This window comes from Strongylocentrotus purpuratus, unplaced genomic scaffold, assembly GCF_000002235.5.
Source record: "Strongylocentrotus purpuratus isolate Spur 01 unplaced genomic scaffold, Spur_5.0 spur5_scaffold_2, whole genome shotgun sequence".
In the NCBI taxonomy this organism is placed as follows: domain Eukaryota; kingdom Metazoa; phylum Echinodermata; class Echinoidea; order Camarodonta; family Strongylocentrotidae; genus Strongylocentrotus; species Strongylocentrotus purpuratus.
The window spans coordinates 28,385,369-28,406,326 of NW_022145605.1; the positions used below are offsets into that span (position 1 = coordinate 28,385,369).

General features: G+C 36.4%; 1 protein-coding gene and 1 long non-coding RNA gene across 2 annotated transcripts in view; both read left to right on the plus strand.

Annotated features, from left to right (window-relative positions):
• Positions 1-8,774, plus strand: part of LOC115918800 (HEAT repeat-containing protein 6-like) — a 48,675-nt gene extending 39,901 nt beyond the window's left edge. Inside the window, exon 9 of the mRNA XM_030991188.1 lies at positions 6,318-8,774. Coding sequence (XP_030847048.1) covers positions 6,318-6,502 — 185 coding nt within the window. The 3' untranslated portion in view covers positions 6,503-8,774. The remainder of the gene's footprint in view (positions 1-6,317) is intronic.
• Positions 8,775-14,429: 5,655 nt separating this feature from the next.
• LOC115926569 lies at positions 14,430-16,217 on the plus strand. The gene is made up of 3 exons (XR_004065098.1): positions 14,430-14,564; positions 15,758-15,835; positions 16,157-16,217. It is a non-coding gene; the product is annotated as an uncharacterized LOC115926569 (long non-coding RNA).
• The last annotated feature ends 4,741 nt before the right edge of the window (positions 16,218-20,958 follow it).

The following is a 20,958-nucleotide window of genomic DNA, read 5'->3' on the forward strand; positions in this document are numbered from 1 at the left end:
ATAATTTCCAAAAGGTAATAGCTAATCGGTCGATTTTGGTCAAGAAACATTGTTTTATAGCTTAATTAATATCTTGACCTAGAGAGGGAGCTATACAACATAACAAGTTTATTATTTACAATTTCATAACTCTAGACTCGATTTCAACCGCGACAACGATCACTGAATATTGTAGGATCGCATATGCTTCCAATATGTTCATTTGAACCAAATTCATGAACCCATACCAAAACTTTGTATTACCTTTAAACTATTGAGCTAACACCCTTCTGGCTCCAAACAGATCACATTGTCTGTGTGCTTTTCTTTGTTTTTATGGTTATGTGTCAATGTGTCACTCTACGAACCTCACCGTGGCACTGACTCTCTCTGGGAGTTCACCCGATTGAATGCTTCCTTGAGCAGATGTGTTGTGACATTGCACAAAAGAGCGCTGTTTTGATAGAGTGTGTTCCCTCTGTTTGGCTAAAGAACCTAGTTGCAGGAAAACCACATCTTAGATGGAGATCATCTTGAGATCATTACACTGGCTTCCTTTGAAACAAAGAATAATTTTTAAATTACTCTTGTTTTTCTTCAAAATACTCAATAATCAAGCTCCACAATATTTAGATACCTGTTTGAATTTATATACACCTGCCAGGGCACCCAGCGATTAGTTACCCGCACATTAGCCCGCGATAGGCCCGGCCCCCCCACTCAGTGTTATTTAGGGTACGCATATGCGTGTTCCAACCGACCCCCCCCCCCCCCCCTTTTCAGCAAAAGTCCGATGTGCAAAGTCAATACGGGTCGACCTTTTTCTTTTGTTACGAAAAGGACATTTTGGCAACACGCATGGGGTCTGTCCGTTCTCGGAGTGGGGGGGGGGGGCGGGGCGATAGGACGTTTACTGTATCTGCTTCAAAATACTGGAATGATCTACCACATAGAGTTAGGCAGTCTTCATCAGTTATCAACCTCATAAAGGCTTTTAAAACACATCATTTTTGCAGTTATAGTTATAAGATGGTTTTTCTTATCATATGTATTTATGTTATTTTAATTTTCATTCACTGTAAGCGCTTTGGGCCTTATGGGAAAAGCGCGGTATAAGTAGTAATAATAGATTTGTGACCATGATTTGTATGTCCCTTGAGAGACCAATGGCAGTAAATGGCGAGAGCAAACAGTGGCGTCAACGGCCTGCCATAGTTAAGTCCAACTTAAAGTCGATCTGAGTCTTTGTGAAACACTCCCCAGGAGTGTCATGTGTGTTATTAGCTAAGTCACCTTTTCTTATCGTTATAAGACTCGTACCATGCAGGATTTTCTTCAAGATACCTGGTACCAAACTACTGTGCTAACAGGCACTTACAATACTAGACCACTAACATTAATCCCCAGTCATCCTGGATGCAGTTGTATGTGCCTCTGGGGTTCGATACTAAATTACCAAAGAGAACTCTTGATGAACTAATGTGAAAGGGTATCTTTCCCAGATATATGACAATCATTGAGCAACCTGACACAGTTCTTAATTCGCAAGTGCGAAAGGGGTCTCTTTCCCAGAGATGTGACCAGTTTGACCATTCTGTCTGACCAGCGAGTTAATAACTCCTTGGTCTGACCTGCAATATCCTGTTTGGCAGAGATTCAGATACACATTGTGGCTTCATTAAGTCAGTTCATTATTGACCTGCCTACTAGACAGCTATTAATTCTCAAGTGTGAAAGGCACCTTTTACCCCAAAGGTGCGGTCTTCGACAGTCCCATCGGTTGATCTGCTAAAAAAAAAGGGTACAAGATAGGCGACTATGCATGCAGATGGTTAACATGATTGCAATTCTATTTATTTGTGAAAGGGGTTCCTCTGCCAAAGAGTGACTTTTTCGGTCATTCTGTCTGAAACATTATATCCTGTATGGTGGAGATTCAGATCGATCTGCAAAATAAATATTTGTTCATTTAATCATGTCTATTTTGAGCAACCTAAGATAGCTCTTAATGCTCAAGTGTAAAAGGGGGTCCCTTTCCAAGAAGTGTGACCATTTTTACTGTGATGTTTGAATCCTATTATCCTGTATAGTAGAGATTCAGATCAATACACAAAATAAATATGTGTTCATTTAATCAACTCTATTTTGAGCAACCTAAGATAGCTCTTAGTTCTCAAGTGTGAAAGGGTGGTCCCTTTCCCAGAAATATGACCTGTCTGACTGTGATGTCTGACCTGTAATTTCCTGTGCGGCAGAGATTCAGATACACTCGATAAATATTGGTTCATTAAATTAACCCTCACAGCTTTGCTCATTCATTATTAGCCTCATCCATCCTTATTACAGCACCGAAAACAAATGAGATGAAATGGTATGATTTTCAGATAAGACTCGACCCAGTTTCTACTCCCCTCTATAACATTAGTCATAATCTTCTTTTTTTTAAATCAAAAGAGAAACAAATGAAATATTTAATTGCTGTAGAAAGTAAAACACAATATGAAAACATGCTGAATAATGTCAATGTCATGATAATTATGCAGAAAGACTCATTAACTTCTAATTTTTAAGCAAAAGAATGCTGATATGAGTCGCATGCTTGTATTAATAGATTTGAATTGTTGATAGTTGAAATTTGTTGAAATGTCATGAAATGAAGAACAGAGTGAACCAAGAAGAATGAGCTGCAAATTTTATTGTTGATGATGGTCTTTGGAGAAGAAAAAAACAGTCCTTATTTGTTTTGGCAATATATGTTGAATGTTAGGCTTCTTGGGATTAATTTCAATTTGTTTTAAAAAAAGTTGGCTCACACCCAGTAAATAAAGACTATTTGCTTGGTCTTGTAATTAAAAAACAAGTCAGAAAAAAAAGACTTTCTATCTAACAGTCATCTTCTATCAAATATGGAAAATAATATCTTCCAAAAATTGAGAGAATATTGTGCCCGTATCATTTCTGGCAATCACCATGACTTTTGACTGCAGACATTTAATCTCTTTTTGATATGAGAGAGAGTATTATGATATATGATGCACAAAATGATCAATAGCGACGTTTCTTGATTGGCAATATATCATCTTATCAGAAAAAAATATCTAGTTTGGAAAAAAAAGGAGATCTTGGAGCGATGAGAGAGTGAGGATTCAACTATTTTTGACAGTCATGTGTTACATTCATGTGAAGATTTATAACTGTGATATTTCCTTCGCTGTTTATGTTTGCATGTGTTTACAAATTTGCTCTCAATTGTTTCCATATAAGATGCTTTGATCCTGTATCAGCAGCATGTCTAGTAAAGGGAGGAGACGAACCATACCGCCCCCCTCTCCATTTGGGCCCCCAATTAAAATTATCCTTTAAATCATTTCTCAGCATTCTTTAAAGGGAAATACACATCTAAATTATAAATGAAAGCAGGAAAATCTTAGAAGCAAAATGGGGAAAATTTGAATGAAATCAGCACCCAAAAAAGAAAGAAAGAAAGTAATTAATTGTTCAAAGTCATAATCACTATACATGTGGGCACTTCAAATTCGCTAAACCAGTAATTCTTGACAACTTTCCCATTTGTTTCAAAACATAAAATTACTAAAATGTCACTCTCTCAAAATATTTGACTCAGGATGGTCATTTCTTTTTAGATGATCGACTTATGATAATAATGCTCTCCATAATATATTTTGATAAGTGCCCCGAGAGATAGGGTACTCTTTAGGAGAAAAACAGAAATCGATTATAATTTGTTTTTGGATTTGGACTAAAATCTCTAGAAACATCAGTTCATCAAATCCATGATGATGTGATGGTAATGCAAAGCTTCAACATTCATACTCTGTTAAACACTTTCTCATAGATGGATGCAGGCTGGGAGGAACTCTTTCTATCTCAAATCTGGGATTACTTTTGATTCATTTATTGAGTTATATTTCACGCTTGTTTGAGTAGTGTTCTACAGATTCGTCTTGCTCCACAGTAAAGGAGGATTCTCCCTCCTTCTTCTTTCTGTATCTTGCATTCTTTCTGTATATCCTTCATCTTTGATCCTTTATTATCGTCTAAGCCTTGGCTTTATTTGTATGCATTGACTTTGTGATTGGATTCCAATCCGCCATCAACCATGCATGGATCCGATGTAAAGACTCCTGACAAGATTCTCATTTATTATTGTGAGAGGGAAGAATATGATTATCATAAACACCACCCAGTCCTGATACTGTAGGCTGTTGGTAAATTAATCCGATTAAAGGCATTGTTTAACAATGCCATATCTGAGATGCATGGCCCTACGTGTTATCAGTGTCTGCGATAGGGTGTAATATTGAAACCCTAACAAAATTGTGCTTCACAATGATCATGAAGTGCTTCAAAAAGTAAAAGTCTTTGCATGACCGGTTTTACCATACTCATTTTCCCCAGCAGACTGTAGTGTTATAAAACGTTGGGAAAACGGTTTTTGAAATTTCAAATTCCAATCATAAATATCTTGATAATCAAACATCCGATTGGCTTATAAAAGTTATGGGATTCATTACTGACCTACAGGTTTATAATTATGATTGAAGCATGAGCTAAATCCAGGATTTTGTTTAGAATCAGAGGCAAAGTTACCCAATACCTTTAATAAAGATATGGTTGAATACGGTACTTGTCGAGCAATCGCAAACTGTCTATATTAGAGTAAACAACAGAATTATTCATCCCCCTTGAAAATTTGATCTTTTTTCCTCTTTTTTTCTTCGTTACTCCAAAATTAAAGGTGCACTGGCTGAATTAGTTAAGTGCCTTTGTTGAATACTTTTAAATGTAAGCTTTAATATGTCACATTCTCAAGAAACATACATACATGTAGGGACAAATGAATTTTTCACATACTTGAACAATTATAAAACTTGGTAAGGGTATGAATAATTTAGTTAACTGTAGAAGTAGTTTTGAATGGTTTGATATGTTGTAAATAGGAATAATTGAGTTTTGTAGCATTAAAGTTATCAACAGGTGGCACGTAAAAAAAAAATCACAAATTCATTTATGAGAAAGTCATAAAATAGTGAATCTGACTTAAAAATAATGTATTAACCTGCACTTGCTACTCTCCACCCAGGTGTCAAATGGGTACCTGGTAGGATGTGGCCGTCATTGTTGGTCAAACAGCTTGTGAGCATCAAGTAATGCCGGGCTGGAATGCTCCCCAGGGAGTGGAGATTGTGCACATAGTGTGTGCGGGCAAGCACTGAATTCAATGACCGGGATAATAGTATATTTGTAAAGCGCTTAGGGGCATTTGTATTAAGCGCTGTATAAAAATTAAATATTATTATTATTATTATTTACACTTAACCCTTAAAACTTGAAGATGTTTCATGCAGTGCAAACATTTAAAGGGTATTTTCTTTAAAAAAATGAGGTAAGTTAAGAGAATTTATTTCTTGATCCCATCATCTTTTACTAGTACCTGTAAGTCTCGATTTCAAGAGCCTCGATGAATTTCCTGATTTATGTAAGGAAATTCAGCCACGACATAAACACCCTTGTTTGTTGTCCAATTTTGTACTGATGTTCATGCCATGTTTATGTATCCCTTCTCATCTATTATTGAAATAGCAGGAAAGCTATAACTGTCTTGTACTTGTTCTATTCTATCTCTTTTCTCCTATTTCATCTCATGAATATTTTAACACCACGACGTTGTGATCTTGTGTGTCTCAGGCGGCTTTTGATAAAGATTATACTGGTTTACAAACTTCATCTTGTTTAACTAACCAGGGGGGTGTTTCACAAAGATCCTCAGTTGAAGTTATCTCTAAGTTGGACTTAACAATTATAGAAAGCCGCTAGCATCTATGAAAATATTTGTAAAAGTTATTTTATAAGGCAAAAATGTTGATTCAAATCATTCATATTTTCTATTATCATGGGAGATTTCATGTTCTTGATGTGGAATTTATAAAAAGTCTAAAATACTTGAATTTTCACTGTTCAATTTATTCTAATTTAAGGCTACAAATCGTCGCTGTTTTCACGAAGTGACGGTAGTAAAAAAAATTTGCATTCACTTTGCGTTACGATTTTCCTCACTACCGTCACTTCGTGAAAACAAGGACGAAATAGCTCTCCATAATTTCTAAGTCAAACTTAGAGTTAAGTTCGACTTAGGATCTTTGTGAAACACCCCCTGGTTAGTTAAACAAGATGAAGTTTGTAAGCCAGTATAATCTTTATCAAAAGCCATCTGGGACAAGATCATAACGTTGTTGTGTTAAAATATTCATGAGATGAAAGAGGAGAAAAGAGACATTTTATTCTTTCCCTTGACCCTTGATCCATTTGTTTTGCAGGGAACGATGTTGCTCCAGTCAGGGAACATCTCAGCACGCTGGAAGACATCCAAGGTCTGGAGCCCGGAGCCAGAGAAGCTTTGGAGATGCTGCAACAGGTCTTTGTTGCCATGACGACCGAGGTGATGCTGGATGACACCGATCCCCAGAGCATGAGTTCGGGAGGAGGGATTCCACTGGATTGAAACCCTGTTTACATTGCCATCTTAATTGGTTCTCTCTGTCTCCAAAACTAATTTTGCAAGATGTGTTTCCTCTGATGGGCACTTTTACATTTGATGTGACCCTGTTTATAGTTGAAATACTACTCTTTGCACTAGGGATCTGGATTAGCATTTGAGGGTCTGTAAATCATGGGCTCCGTGTTGAAAGTATTACATTTTATAGGTCCAGAATTAGAATTTGAGGGGGTAGGGGGAGGCTCACAGTAATGTTACATATTCATTATTCATGGAAAATAGTCAACCATGTTTAGTCCAAACACATAGTTCAACACTTTACATTCTTGGATGGGATTTGCCACTACGGCACAGAAGGATTTAAAAAGTGCAAGGACTTATGGGTTATGTATATCGAATGCAAGATTAAAATGACTGTGTATGTCTCTGAAAGGCTTAGGAATATGGATTACGTTCCTGATGAGCTTAACTTCATAGGACAGTGTTTTGATATATGTCTCATGTGCAGTACTTAAAACAATAACAACTATTCCCCAATCCCTCTCTCTCTCTCTCTTTCTCTCTCTCTCTCTCTCTCTCCCTCTCTCTCTCTTTATTCAGTAGTATTGTTGCTACTCTCTATTCTGTTGCTACTCCTTGTACTGTTTTATTGTTAAAATGAAGGTAAAGATGGATTAACATTGTGATTTTAAATTTGAATTAATTCTTGGGTTAAGGAACCCTCTCTCACTTGCTCCCTCTCTCCCTCTCTCTCTCTCTCTCTCTCTCTCTCTCTCTCTCTCTCTCTCCTTGTGCTATCGAAGACTTCTCATTCTTTCATTTATTACATGTCTGTTGAGACTACAATAATGATTTACATGCAATGATGTGAGAACTTTCTTTCTTAGTAAGGGAACAGCTGCTATGCAATGGTGACATTTTTGTTCCATGCATTTGCGCTTTATATGTGTCTGCGCCTAGAAGAGCAAGCCACACAACATCAATATGTAAGTTGCGATGATGATGATACTTATACTGTTTTCGAAACAAAATAATAAGCATTCATTATGTGGAAACCAAAATTTTATGTATTCCTTATTCTTTTGTGTTATTCCATTTTTCCATTCAACTATACTGTAAAAAGAGAAAGTTTGTGTGAAGTGCGGAAAGCAGTATTTTAATTCATTCATTTTATAGCATGGGTATCTGGAAAGCCTCTGGTTGTGTACTATTTAAATTATCTATCAGAGGGTTGTAGATTTGTGTCTTAAGTTTAAGGGAATGTGAAAGACTAAGCTCTGAAATTTAAAAGAAGTGACCAAATGATTCTTTGCCACTATGCATGTACTTAACATGTCAAACACAGAGCCTGAGATAAATTGGGCTGAGGTCTTTGGGAAATGTGTGTTATATTAAATTAAAAACATATCTTAAGGGTAAATGGTGTAAAGCAATGTTATTTCAGGATCCTAATGTGAGCATGTCGAATTTATGATCTTCTTCTTCCGTCCAGTGTGTTAGCTTTGATGTGTGTTATTTTTGAGGTAAAATTTCTTTAGTTGATGTGGCAAAGTGTAAACAAACAAATTGCTTGAAACTCTGCTATACTGTTATGAATATGCAAATTATTGGATTGGAATATGTTAATTCCAAGGGAATATCTAAATTCCAAGGGAATATGTTAATTCCAAGAGATGACGTGTTGTTAGATGATCAAGCTAATAAACCACAAATCAAAGGTAACAAATCGTCCGATTTCGTCTTGATTTTCGAATGTATTAATTTAATTCTAAGTTGTTGTAGGGGAATATGTAATCTAATTGATACTAATACATCTAGACAATTAATTTGTAAATTTCTAAAATCTAGTAAAAATATTGACCACCAGTACACAGGATCTCAAAATGAACTGACTTATGCAATAATGCCTTTGTCATACTTCAGTCATCACCCTTGTGAAAAGCGGGGGCTGTCAAATTTAGGTCCAAATTCTGAAGTTCAAGTCCATTAACTAAACTGAATATATATTTCAATTACTCTTCTCAGTACGTGGATTCCGATTTATCATCAGCAAAGGATGCATTTAATTAGGTTTTGTTTAAATTTGTTGGTATAAGAACGTTATTTGTCATAATTCAGAAATGTGACGTTAGTTTCTGTAGAATATCTAAGTACATCCTCCAAGAGGTGTATAATGTCAATAGATTTTCATAACCTATTTAGTTGAAGAGTGCTGCAGATTTTCTTTATTATAAATTGAATTTATCAAACGAATAAAATAAACGTGACTGTATTATTATCCATTTGTTTTTAATGAGCATGTGATATTTCTAAGTACCTTAGGTAACTAAGTTATGGGCAAGAGAGACAATGCGAAAGAGACAATAACAGACAGACAGATAGATGGACACACATGGGCTAAGAGAGCGAGAGAGAGAGATAGTTTATGGAGATAGAGAGTGAGAGGGATAGGGAGAGATAGGGAGATAGAGAGTGAAGAGCCGGGGGGGGGGTGGTAAAGAGGAATAAATTGATAGAGAAAAAGAGTCAAGAAGGGAGAGAAATTTGCATGTAGGATACTTTTCATTTGCGATCATTAGAAAAAAAAATTGAAAGCTACAGGCATTGAGAGAGGCCAATTTTGAAGGAACACATAATTATAAATACAAAAGATAATTAGTGCACCAAAGAGGAGAACTGTATCAGGAGGAAGTATTTAAGACCCCAGTCACCCCGACATTCAGTAGCGGTTCTAGAGGAGGCAAAGAGAGGGGCATAATACCCCCCCCCCCCCCTCCTCCCAATCCCAAAATTCTAAGATGGGCACATGTCGATTTGGAGTCGGTTCGGTGGATTGATTGTGTTAGGAGCAGAAAAAACGGGAATATGGTATGTTACGCTCAGAAGGATAATTTGCGAAGGAAAAGTGATAGGAAGGAAGGAGAAAAGTGGGTGTGAATCCATACTATTGATTATCAAATGGCCAATGTCACGTAGCCTTGAACTTGAATCTATGTTTTGCCCCAGTCATGCACTCCCCAGATCGTAAAGCTGACGTCAGAAAAACACATAGGAAAATGTGCAGGAGTTACTATAGTAAAGAGAATTAAAGAAATTAGTGGTAGACGACGATAAATAACATGAAGAAGGAAACTGATAATGATAATTAAAATACCCCCCAAAAGAGGGGGGAAAATAATGAAAAGCAGAAGAAGAAGTATAAAAAGAGATAGAGAAAAGAGAGAGAGAGAGAGAGAGAGAGAGAATGAGGGAGAAAGAATCGTAGTAAAGAGAAGGAGTGAGAAAGTATGTGTCAGCATGACTGTTTTTATCGCATCTCACTTCTCTCCACATCAATCTCCCACTGCGATCATTAGGGAAACAATATTAAAGAAAGATTCATGTTTTATTATATCTCATCACATGATTTCAAATACAGTAATTTTATTTTGTTTAAATAGTGACAAGAAGAAGAAGAATAAAGAGACACAGAGGGGAGAGACGAAGAGAGAGAGAGAGAGAGAGAGAGAGAGAGAGAGAGATATATAGAGAGAGAGAGACAGAGAGATAGAGAGACAGAGAAAGACAGAGACAGAGAGAGAAAGAATGAGGGACAGAGAGAGAGAGAGAGAGAGGGGGGGGGGGGGAGGGGGGAATGAGGGAGAAAGAGAAACGTAGTTAAGAGAAGGAGTGAGAGAATAAGTGGCAGCATGACTTTATTTATCGCATCTCGCATCTCTCCAAATCTATCTCTCACTGCGATCATTAGGGGAACAATAAATATTTAAAGAAAGATTTATGTTTTATCATATCTTATTACATGATTTCAAATACAGTAACTTTACTTCAAACAAAATTGGTTTGTTTACCGATAGGGTCTAGATAAGATGCAAGGGAGACGGTGAGAAAGAGAGAGAGAGAGAGAGAGAGAGAGAGAGAGTGGGAGGGGGGGGGTAGAAAAAGAATAAGCAAACAAACAAGCGTGCACTCTAAATGGTCCGTGAAGACACCAAGACCCACAAGACCCACTACGAACCCCTCTACACACCACCCAGGCAACAACCCCCGTCGCTCGCCCCCCTCCCCCGCCCGTATCAGAATCAGAATCCCAATAGATCCATGACGAGAAGAGACGAAACCACACCAATCCTCTCTCCGCCGTATATTGATCATCACGCCAGGAAAGATGTCATATCCCTCATCATTTTCTCCCTCGTTATAATACCCCCTCATGATCATCCCAATCCCATATCCCTCAACTGACGTCATGTGGGCATTATACTCATTAGACCGGCCCTTCTTCTCTCCTTACTATATCGAGCTTAGAGACAAACCCGGTCCTAGGATTTGCTGAAATCGCTGGGGTGTTTTAAATGGGGCTCGGAAATTCATATCCATGATTTCGTCAATCCTTAACTAAGGAGTCGTATTTCTTGGTGCTCAAGTTTTCTCATTCGCCTTGTCGCTGGATGCGGTATATTGAAGATGGAGATGGATGAAAATAGACGCAAATGGATAGAAAGCGGAAGGGAAGAGAAAAAGAAAAGGAGAGGGAATTGAGCAGGGGAAAAAGAAGGAATCAAAAACCGGAAACAAAAGAAAAAACGAATAAAGGAAGGATCCATGATGGCAAAATATCAATTCTCTTCAAACACGATGGCCAAGATAGGAGAGAGTTTGTTCATTTAGTAAAAAAAAAAAAAGCGATAAAAAAAAGTCACTAGTACATAAAAGTCACTGAACATCAATCACTAGCATAAACATATGCAAAATCTTTTATTTCGCAAATATCTTTGCTGTTTATTGGATCGAGATTGAAAGTTATAGTCCCGGGGGGGGGGGGGATGGGGGGGGGGGATCTTGAACAGGGGTGTATAATGTGATTTTGTGATGGAGACTTAATTTTCATTATAGACCTATTATTTTTTCGTTTGATTTGTTTACGCGAATGATGTGGTTTCATGATGAATCCTGCTTAACCTTTCTTGCCGGGGGGGGGGGGGGTATTAAGGCAATGTGCAAAGGGGTGTCATCGAATGTATAGGCGAAACACCTGCTTGTGACGGTTGACGAGAGAGGAAAGCGAGCGAATAGGTAAGAAGACGTTATTCTTGACCAATTTAATAGATGACACAATTTCATTTCACAAGAGGGACTTATACTCTATCATACAAAGACTGCTTTTCAATGAGACTTTTTCAAATAGATATTACTTCTATTGTTTATGAGTTATTAAATGCCAAATGGATATCTTTTCCATAACAGTTTATTCATTGTTTTCTAAATAAAACATCAAAATGAACCACATTATAATTGTGTAGAAACATGCCTTTTTATTTCAAATATTTATAACACGTAATTGCTTTTTTAAACCTCATTAGTACAACTCGGTCATATGCCTTTTTCACACTTTTCTTAATCTCCTTTGTCTCCATCATAAATGATGCTTAATGCGTTCGTTTATTTAGAGCAAGGTCGATGGCATTAGAGCGGAAAATTTCCAGAAAAATCTTATAGTACTTTAAAATCGTTCATGAAGTTTTAAAATACTATTTGATGATTATTGACCCTAATACAAGATTGGATGACCCTTATGTAATAATCTAATTCATACAACACACTTTGCGAGGATCGGATGCAGGGGGCTCCCTTTTTTGTTTTATGGGTTGCATTAAATAGTAACTGCCCCCTCCCCCCCCCCCCCCCAAAAAAAGAGGAAAAAACACCAAACAGAGGGGAAAACGGGCTAGAAATCATTTCCGCGTAGGATCAACGAAATAGAAACATCAATGCAAAACAATCTCGATCGGAATGCAAGGATTTGTCAAGAATGACATCGGATCTGATTAAGCCGACCAAAATGCTTTCCTTTTCTTGATGTTTTCCCAGCGGACCGCGCTAAAACCCAAGTCATACAAATCCTCTAAAATCCCATACGTCGTCTTCTGTTTCGGGTACTGTCCCCGACCCAATCTTTTGATCGTGGAAATTCACCGCGGCGGTTGATTTCGATTCCGCGTGCCAAAACACATTTGCTTGTTCGTGTAATGTGTCACGACATTTTTTCTATTTTATTTATCCCGCCTTTTTTTCTTCCTTGAAGCATTCCGTGTCATTTTAATGGCCGTGTTTGTACGATCGCATTTCCCCGTTAGTTTTTATCTTGTTCAAAATTTCTATCAAATAAGACTTTAATGACTCGTTTTCAACAAAATAATACTAGCCTGATAGGGGGGGGGGGGGGGGGGGTGAGAGGACATATTTTGTTGGGGGTCCCATAAATTTCGATCGATATTTCGTTTCGTTTGGGGGGGGGGGTAAGGTCAGCTTTTTAGGGTCACTCATTACAATTATTTTTTTATATTTTTTTTAATTAAAACAAAAACAAAGGGGGAGAGGGGGGGGGGGTACTCAAAAGCACACACATAAAAAAGGCAAGGGGGGGGGGGTTGAACCCCCTCCACCTGCGTACACGTCTGGTTATTGATATTATTGATTTAATATTTCAAAGAACAATAATGATCGTTATAATGTCAGTTTTAAAGTCAAGCTACTAGCTGTAGAAAATATGAGAGATAAAGGAAATAAAAGGTAGAAAATTGCAGCCACATTTTCCATAATTTTATCAAACGAATTCGTTTTCACTGGCTGCCTACCGGAGCAACAAACAGAATTGACAAAAGACTTAACTCCGTTTCGTTGACAATCAGCCGTAGACGAAAGACTTAATGCATGGCTGATTGTCAACGAAACGGAGTTAAGTCTTTTGTCGATTCTGCTTGTTGCTCCGGCAGGCAGCCAGTGAAAAAGAATTCGTTTAAAAAAATTATGAAATGCAAGCACTACTTAAAACAAACAGAACTTTGTTATTCCTAGCTCATTTGTCCTGACTGAGGTGTCATATGAAAGTAGGGCAGAAACACAACTTTCTAGAAATGTGATTTATTCTTTCAAATTCAGATACCGTCCGCCAAATGACTTTTTGGTTTCCTCTCTTCAAATTCATCTTAATCACTCATGCGTGAAATATGCGTCATATGAGTTGCATCAAATGAAATAGGAGGATATAAGCTTTACAAATATGTGTCATTTTTTAATTATAAATATGATTAAATTATGATAAAACATCGATAATTCTCGGTTTCGTTTTTTTCTGGGCTGGCGCACTGTACAACAAGGCCTCACAGCCTGAAAAAAGACGATTTGGGGCGACAGTTCGTCTCTCACGATCCCTTTCTTTCTCGCTCAGATTGCTTCTCTCAATTCCCCCCTTCATCTATTGTTTGACATTCAATGGAGGGGGGGGGGGGTGGTAGCCCATGCACCCCCGTAGCTGCGCTATTGCTTGTCCCTGAATGAGCATTTCACGTCATCTGAGCAACATTGCTTGGGCTGCGGGTGGCAATGGAACTAAATAATACCCCTCGCTTTATTTTGATTTCCTTGGGGCATGTACGATAAGTGTTGGTAGCATCAATATCTTATCACAGAATCTCAGTTTTCTTCATGGCTTTTCGTCAGAAAATATTTTACAGCGCGCAGCTCAGGTCACCAATCTATCAAGATTTGTGTATCAAATCACTCTGCATATAAGAATCAATTAGTTGTTTTAACATCTTCAAACTTTAACTTAGGAAAGTATGTAAGTTAAACTCTCATCGTATCAATGGCACATATTAAAGCCTGGTATGGTTAAATATTAGGAATAGTGTCAGGAAGACATCGAGGGTTAGTTGTCTGACTAAAATGCATAAGGTCGAGCTGGTAAGAAACCAGATCCGGCCATGCCTGTGAAATGACTTTAAATGTTATCATTCGTAAGAAAATATACACAGATTTTGTATTTGTTGTTACGTCATAATAGCTAAAACCTCACGCATCATGCATATGCATGATCTGATTAAAAGTACGCGCATATATAATTTGCATAGTTGACAAGATCTGTGTTGAAATAAGTCTGGACGTCTTTTTGTCAGATTTATGTCGCGAATCTGAGTGACTAATGATGTCTTTGCTCCTTTTTCTTTGTATTTTGGGCATCAACAAGTCGGAAGGAAAAATACGAGAGGGTTCCATCAACAATTACAAGGTAACTAGACCAGAAAAAGCCAACAAAGTTAGACACTACCCTGGCATAATTTTAGCGGACCCCGTCCGACGTGTCGCCTGCGCTGCGCTGCGCGTGCCTAGCCTGTGCACTGTGCCTAGCCTATGGTCTAGTCTTCAGCTGGCCTTGAATAAGGCTTCACTGCACTGGCCACTGCAAGCTCTCTTCACCTACTCTTCTCTCTGTCTCTCACTAGTACTAGGCCTAGATGATAATCTAGTATCACTTTGTTAAGTTTCTATCACTTATACTCAGTTAGTAATAATAGTTTAAAGACGGCTCAGTGTGTCACTAAATAGTAAATGTTACTGTTACTTGTAATGTTAGATAAAGATTGAGGATGGTGACTGATGACATTCACAGATGTCTGATGATACTTGACAGCTTGATGGGTGATGGTGATGTCTGATGATGATGATGATGATGGTAGGCCTAGTGCAGTGGGGGTGATGGTGAGGATGATTGTGACGGTGACGATAATGATGGTGATGATTTAATAATGGTAGATCTATATGGTAAATAATGTAGAGATTGATGATGATGAAGATGATAATAAGAAGACGATGATTAATGAATGAACTCCCTGCCCCAGAGCCAGGCCAAGCTTAATTAAATTTTTAAAACTTAGATCTAGGCCTAGACCCTAAACGTTTTAATGAAAAAGCACTTTTAAGTTTTATTTATGGGCCACACTGATAGTGACCTAGAATTTGGATTCAGCTCTGCTAAATCCGATGAAAATAGCAGATCCCTAACAATTAGGATGTAGCTTGGATGGGTGTTATAAAACTCAAACCTCTTCACTTTCTCTTAGTTCTAATAGACATAGGTCTAGGTCTAGATAGATCTAGATCAAAAGTCAAACGTTAAAGTTTTGGGATGACCCTAGACCATGAAGACCTAGTCTAGACTCGATATCTAGGATATAGTCTATGATATAAGCCAAATGATTTTGGTAGAAAATGTTAAATCTTTGTTGTTAAAATTTCACTTTGACTCAAAAATTTCCTGAAGGAATAGAACTTGATTCTACTTCTACTTTCTAGGTCTATATTTAGACATAGGTCTATATAATGTTAGAAATGTAGATTATCTGGATCTAGAACAACAGTTACACAGGTGTTTATCAAGATGTTAAAATGTCTTTTGTCATTTTTTGTTCTCATTCATCCCAGAATACTGTTTTCCTGGAGTCATTTGCATATGGAACTGACAATGTTAACCTCCTGCAATTCAAGTTTTTCTTCCCTTCTGTAAGTAGCCTTTCTAATATTCATTGCCACATGGCATGATATAGACAATACTGTAATGAGATAATTGATACCTCAAAAGCTTGTACTCATTTTGGTAGACTTGCATGTATTGATGTAATCATTTAGTGGACTATTTGTTGATGACATACTTAAATTGCTCGTTTAGGTATGTAATATGAAGGTGCTACAAGTAGATGATGTTGATGCATTCCAGAAATAAATTTGCTGAACTCCCAGCCTTCATACGTGTAGATCATGAGTTGGAAACTGCAAGCATAAGTTGACCCTTCATAATTTTAATCATTTCTGCTTACCTCACAGAATCTTCATGGCTATGAGATAGCAATGTTTGATGACTCTGTCAATCAATGGCCTTTTGTCAGAAAAAACGAGGAAAGTTTGGTAAGTTTGCCTCATCAAATGTGTGAAAGAGAAAAAGAAGACAATTTTAAGCAAGTTTTGTCTTGTTGATCAATGAAAATTCATATTGTATTGGTTGTGTGGACCTTCCTTTTTAACCTTTGCAATGTTACAAAGTTGATACATGGATCACAAGTTGTATTTAATAAAATACATTAGTAATCATGGTTAGTGTTTTGTTGTTCTTTACTTCTTTATGATAGAGTTAATGAACATTATATCAAATTTCACACTTTATGAGCCCACCTTGAATTTCCAGAAAAAAGACCAGTTTAACAACAAACAATTATATAACATATTCAGTTTGGGCAAGTAAACTGCATACAACATTGAAACAGTCTTTGTAAAAGCAGTCTACTAATAAGATTCAATTGAATACAATATCAATTTAGACTTACATCTTTAATTTTGATTTTATTTTATTAGACTTGCACCAAAAAGCTTTCAAAAATCACTGACCCCAGTTTTAAGGTCAATCTCACAGAGACAGCAGATCAATGCAAGGTGACTTGGAAATCAAAAGAAAAAGTGAGTATTGAATGACCTTTATTAAAAGGGGATAGAAAACATTAAGTATCCCTTTTCAAATCATTAAATCAAACACATTTTTGCTGTTTATTATGATAATAGGTTCACATCTTTATTTGATAGCAGCTACATGTACTTTGTATTAATATAAATTGAATTACAAGAACCTAGTTCTTTGTTTTTATTTAAAGCAACATTATACTCAATCTAATTAGAAAAACTGTAGGTTTGAATTTTGACCCTTTTTCTCCGATAGTGATTCAATACTTCAACATCTACACCTGATAACAGTAGCTTACCTCAAACAAACAAACAAGCAAAACATATCAGCTAGATTTTCACATCAAAAATTTATTATTCACTTTCATGGAGAGATTAAGAATTTGTGTAGGTTAATTATATGCCAAAGGATGGATTTTAACTTTGTATTTTGCAATAGTGACTTGACAACTTAACATCTTCATCGGATAGCAGTCAGTTTAATTAATTTTGAACCAAAGACATCAATAAAAAAAAAATCATTTTTTGTTAATGCTGAAGTTATAATTCATTATCTCCATTTAAAAGTACCAACATGTACTAAAAAAAAAAGCAATCTATCAATTAGAATTATATTTTCTCCATAAGTGATAAATACTTCAATATCTTCATCTTATAGTAGCCAGGCAAAAAGAAAAGAAAAATCAGCATTGTAACTTTATATTTTTCAATAGAGTGATGTAGAATTTAAACCACTAACTTAGTCTGAATGTACAGTTAGTTGAATACAGGCTAGATTATAAATTAAGCTTAATTTTTTTCAATAGTGATGTAATACTTCCAGATCTTCATCTGATAGCAGATCTCTCATTTTTTTTTATGCAGGAAAAAAATCTTTCTGAGATTAATTTCCCATAACTGTATACATGATGCTGATATTAATAATAATGGGAACTAACTACTTAGTCCTATCAGAGGAGCAATGTGATTGAACAAGAGTGCCAAAGTACAAAAATGATACCCTACTTTCTACGATTCATTAAAAAACTAGATGGAATTTTGACTGCGCGCAGTCGAAAATGATGCCTCCGCCATAGAGCAATTTAAACAAGTTTGGAGTTTAAATCTCCAGTGGTTCTTGAGATATCATGATAACAATCTCAATGTATGGAATTTCATAAGTTGACCTCTGTGACCCTTTACCTTTGACCTACGTGCTCCAAAATCTAATCAGATTGTCTTCCTATGGTGATACACACTATCATTAAGTTTGAAGTTTAAATCTCCAGTGGTTCTTGAGATATTATGATATGGTGATACATACTATCATTAAGTTTGAAGTGAAAATTCTCCAGTGGTTTTTGAGATATCGCGATAACGATCTCAATGTATGGAATTTCATAAGTTGACCTCTGTGACCCTTGACCTTTGACCTACGTGCTCCAAAATCTAATCAGATTGTCTTCCTATGGTGATACACACTATCCTTAAGTTTGAAGTTTTTACATCTCCAGTGGTTCTTGAGATATCATGATAACAATCTCAATGTATGGAATTTCATAAGTTGACCTCTATGACCCTTGACCTTTGACCTACGTGCTCCAAAATGTAATCAGACTGTTTTCCTATAGTGATACATACTATCCTTAAGTTTGAAGTTTAAATCTCAAATGGTTCTTGAGATATCGCGCTAACAATCTCAATGTATGGAATTTCATAAGTTGACCTCTGTGACCCTTGACCTTTGACCTACGTGCTCCAAAATCTAATCAGATTGTCTTCCTATGGTGATACACACTATCCTTAAGTTTGAAGTTTTTACATCTCCAGTGGTTCTTGAGATATCATGATAACAATCTCAATGTATGGAATTTCACAAGTTGACCTCTGTGACCCTTGACCTTTGACATACGTGCTCCAAAATCTAATCAGATCTTCTTCCTATGGTGATACATACTATCCTTAAGTTTGAAGTTTAAATCTCAAATGGTTCTTGAGATATCGCGCTAACAAACTCAATACAAGGAATTTCATAAGTTGACCTCTGTGACCTGTGACCTTTGACCTACGTACTCCAAAATCTAATCAGATCGTCTTCCTATGGTGATAAATACTATTCCCGAGTCTTAAGTTTAAATCTTTAATGGTTCTTGAGATATTGTGATAACGGTCAAACGGGACGGACGTACGGACGTACGGACGGACGTACGGACGTACGGACGTACGGACGTACGGACGGACAACCCGAAAACATGATGCCTCCGGCACCACCTTCGGTGGCGGAGGCATAAAAACAGTTATGCCCTACTATAAATCAAATGAATAAAAAATGACCAGTACAGACAGATGGCTTTTATAGAGAGATGGCCACTAAGACAGGTTTGACTGTTATGTGCTATATGAATGTATTATCATTATTACTAACAATGGATTTATAATCCGAATGCTGTAATCTCTGCAATCCTTGCGATTTGATAGACTTGTTTGTTTTAAGATGTCAACAACAGCTTGAATATTCGCTCAGATAAAAATGTAGCTTAACAATTACAGATCAGTATTCACTTTGACCTTTTTCTTAAATAAAATAATTGCTTTAAATTTCTTGATCTCAATGTAATAAAGTGGCTTCTCTGCAAGGGATACAAAGACTTCTCTTCAAACAGGAAGCCACGTCGATACTTCTTCCTGCTTGCAAACTGTCATGATGGCTCAGAGAAAACTGGAATCTGGAACGTGACTTACAGACTTCATATGACTAATGGACTTAAGGCCTCAGAACGTGAATTTTCTCATGACCAAAGATGTAAGCAATTCTTGGTAGTTGAAAGGTATTATTCTATAAAACTCCTGTGAATGCGTTTCAAACAAAGAAAAGAAAAAAAAAACAATAACACTGGGTCTAATGTTTGTTTAAAAAGTAGCTTTTCATATGCTGAAATGTAATCAAAAGATAAAGTATGGAAAGACCCACTGTATTACAATACCTAATCTTTTGTAATGTAAGAAGATTTTAAAATACAAAAATGATTAGATGCATATCCAGTGCAATACATGAATCACACATATTTATAATTCCTCATACATTCGTTTAGAACTGTATATCTTGACGGTCATTTATTTGTTCATTGGCAATTTGTTTTCTTTCTTTCAGATTTAATGGGGACTGATGTTGGATTCTTCTTTTCATATCTTGGAATACTTCTTATAGCAACCCTCAACCATGGTATGCAATGTGTGATTCAAATTCTTTGTTCATTTAAAAATTGTAAATTACAATATCCATTTCTTCATAGAGGCTATTGTATTTTGGTGAATATTGGTACCAGTTTCTTTACCCTATGACTAGTGATTACTCTAATTCCCATAAGCTTCATAGAGGAACCACCCTGTTGATCCCCTGATGCGATGGGGTAATTAAGTTGATGAGTGATTGTTTTGTGTACCACAGGTTGTCCTGTGTCATCATTTTGCAGATTCATATATTTTGTTTTGACCATCTAGTTTTTAACCATCCAGTGTTTAACCATCCAGTTTGTATTATTGAAGAAAAAAATTGAAGAAAATTACTTGTAGATAAAGGATCAACATTTCATTTTGAGACAAGACAAAGATGAACAATCTATTGCAGTTTTACACGCACATGGAATAAAGGAAGAATCCTCAGGCTGAAATAATTTGAAAGTAAAAAAATATGAATGAATGAGATGAATTTTAATAATTTCAACAATATTCTTTGAATGTTGCTATTCAATTCAATAATCTCCCCACAAATCTAAAATTTCTATGTAGTCTTAAAGTATTTTCAAAAAGGCAAATTGCCTTCGTCCCTGATCTCATGTAAGCTGTTAATTGGATTAAGGATATATTTTTTAGGAAATACATATATTTTATTTTAATCATGTGTTCCTCACTAAACAATATATATTTAGTATTATAACAATCATCTTGGACCCCATGGAAGAACAGTCTTGTGTCTGTGGCTTGACTAAACTGGGTGTCCTTCCGACTTCATTTTGTCTTCTTTTCTTTTTGTACATTGTATATCATATTTTTATTGCGAAATCGGAGAATAAATAAATAAAAAAATATAAAAGTAAAAATCTTTGCCTTGCAGTAACACTTTCCAGAAAGCACCTCCTCCATGTGACATACAGACTATTCTATCTCAGTCTGAGTCTCCAGCTGACTTCTCTGTT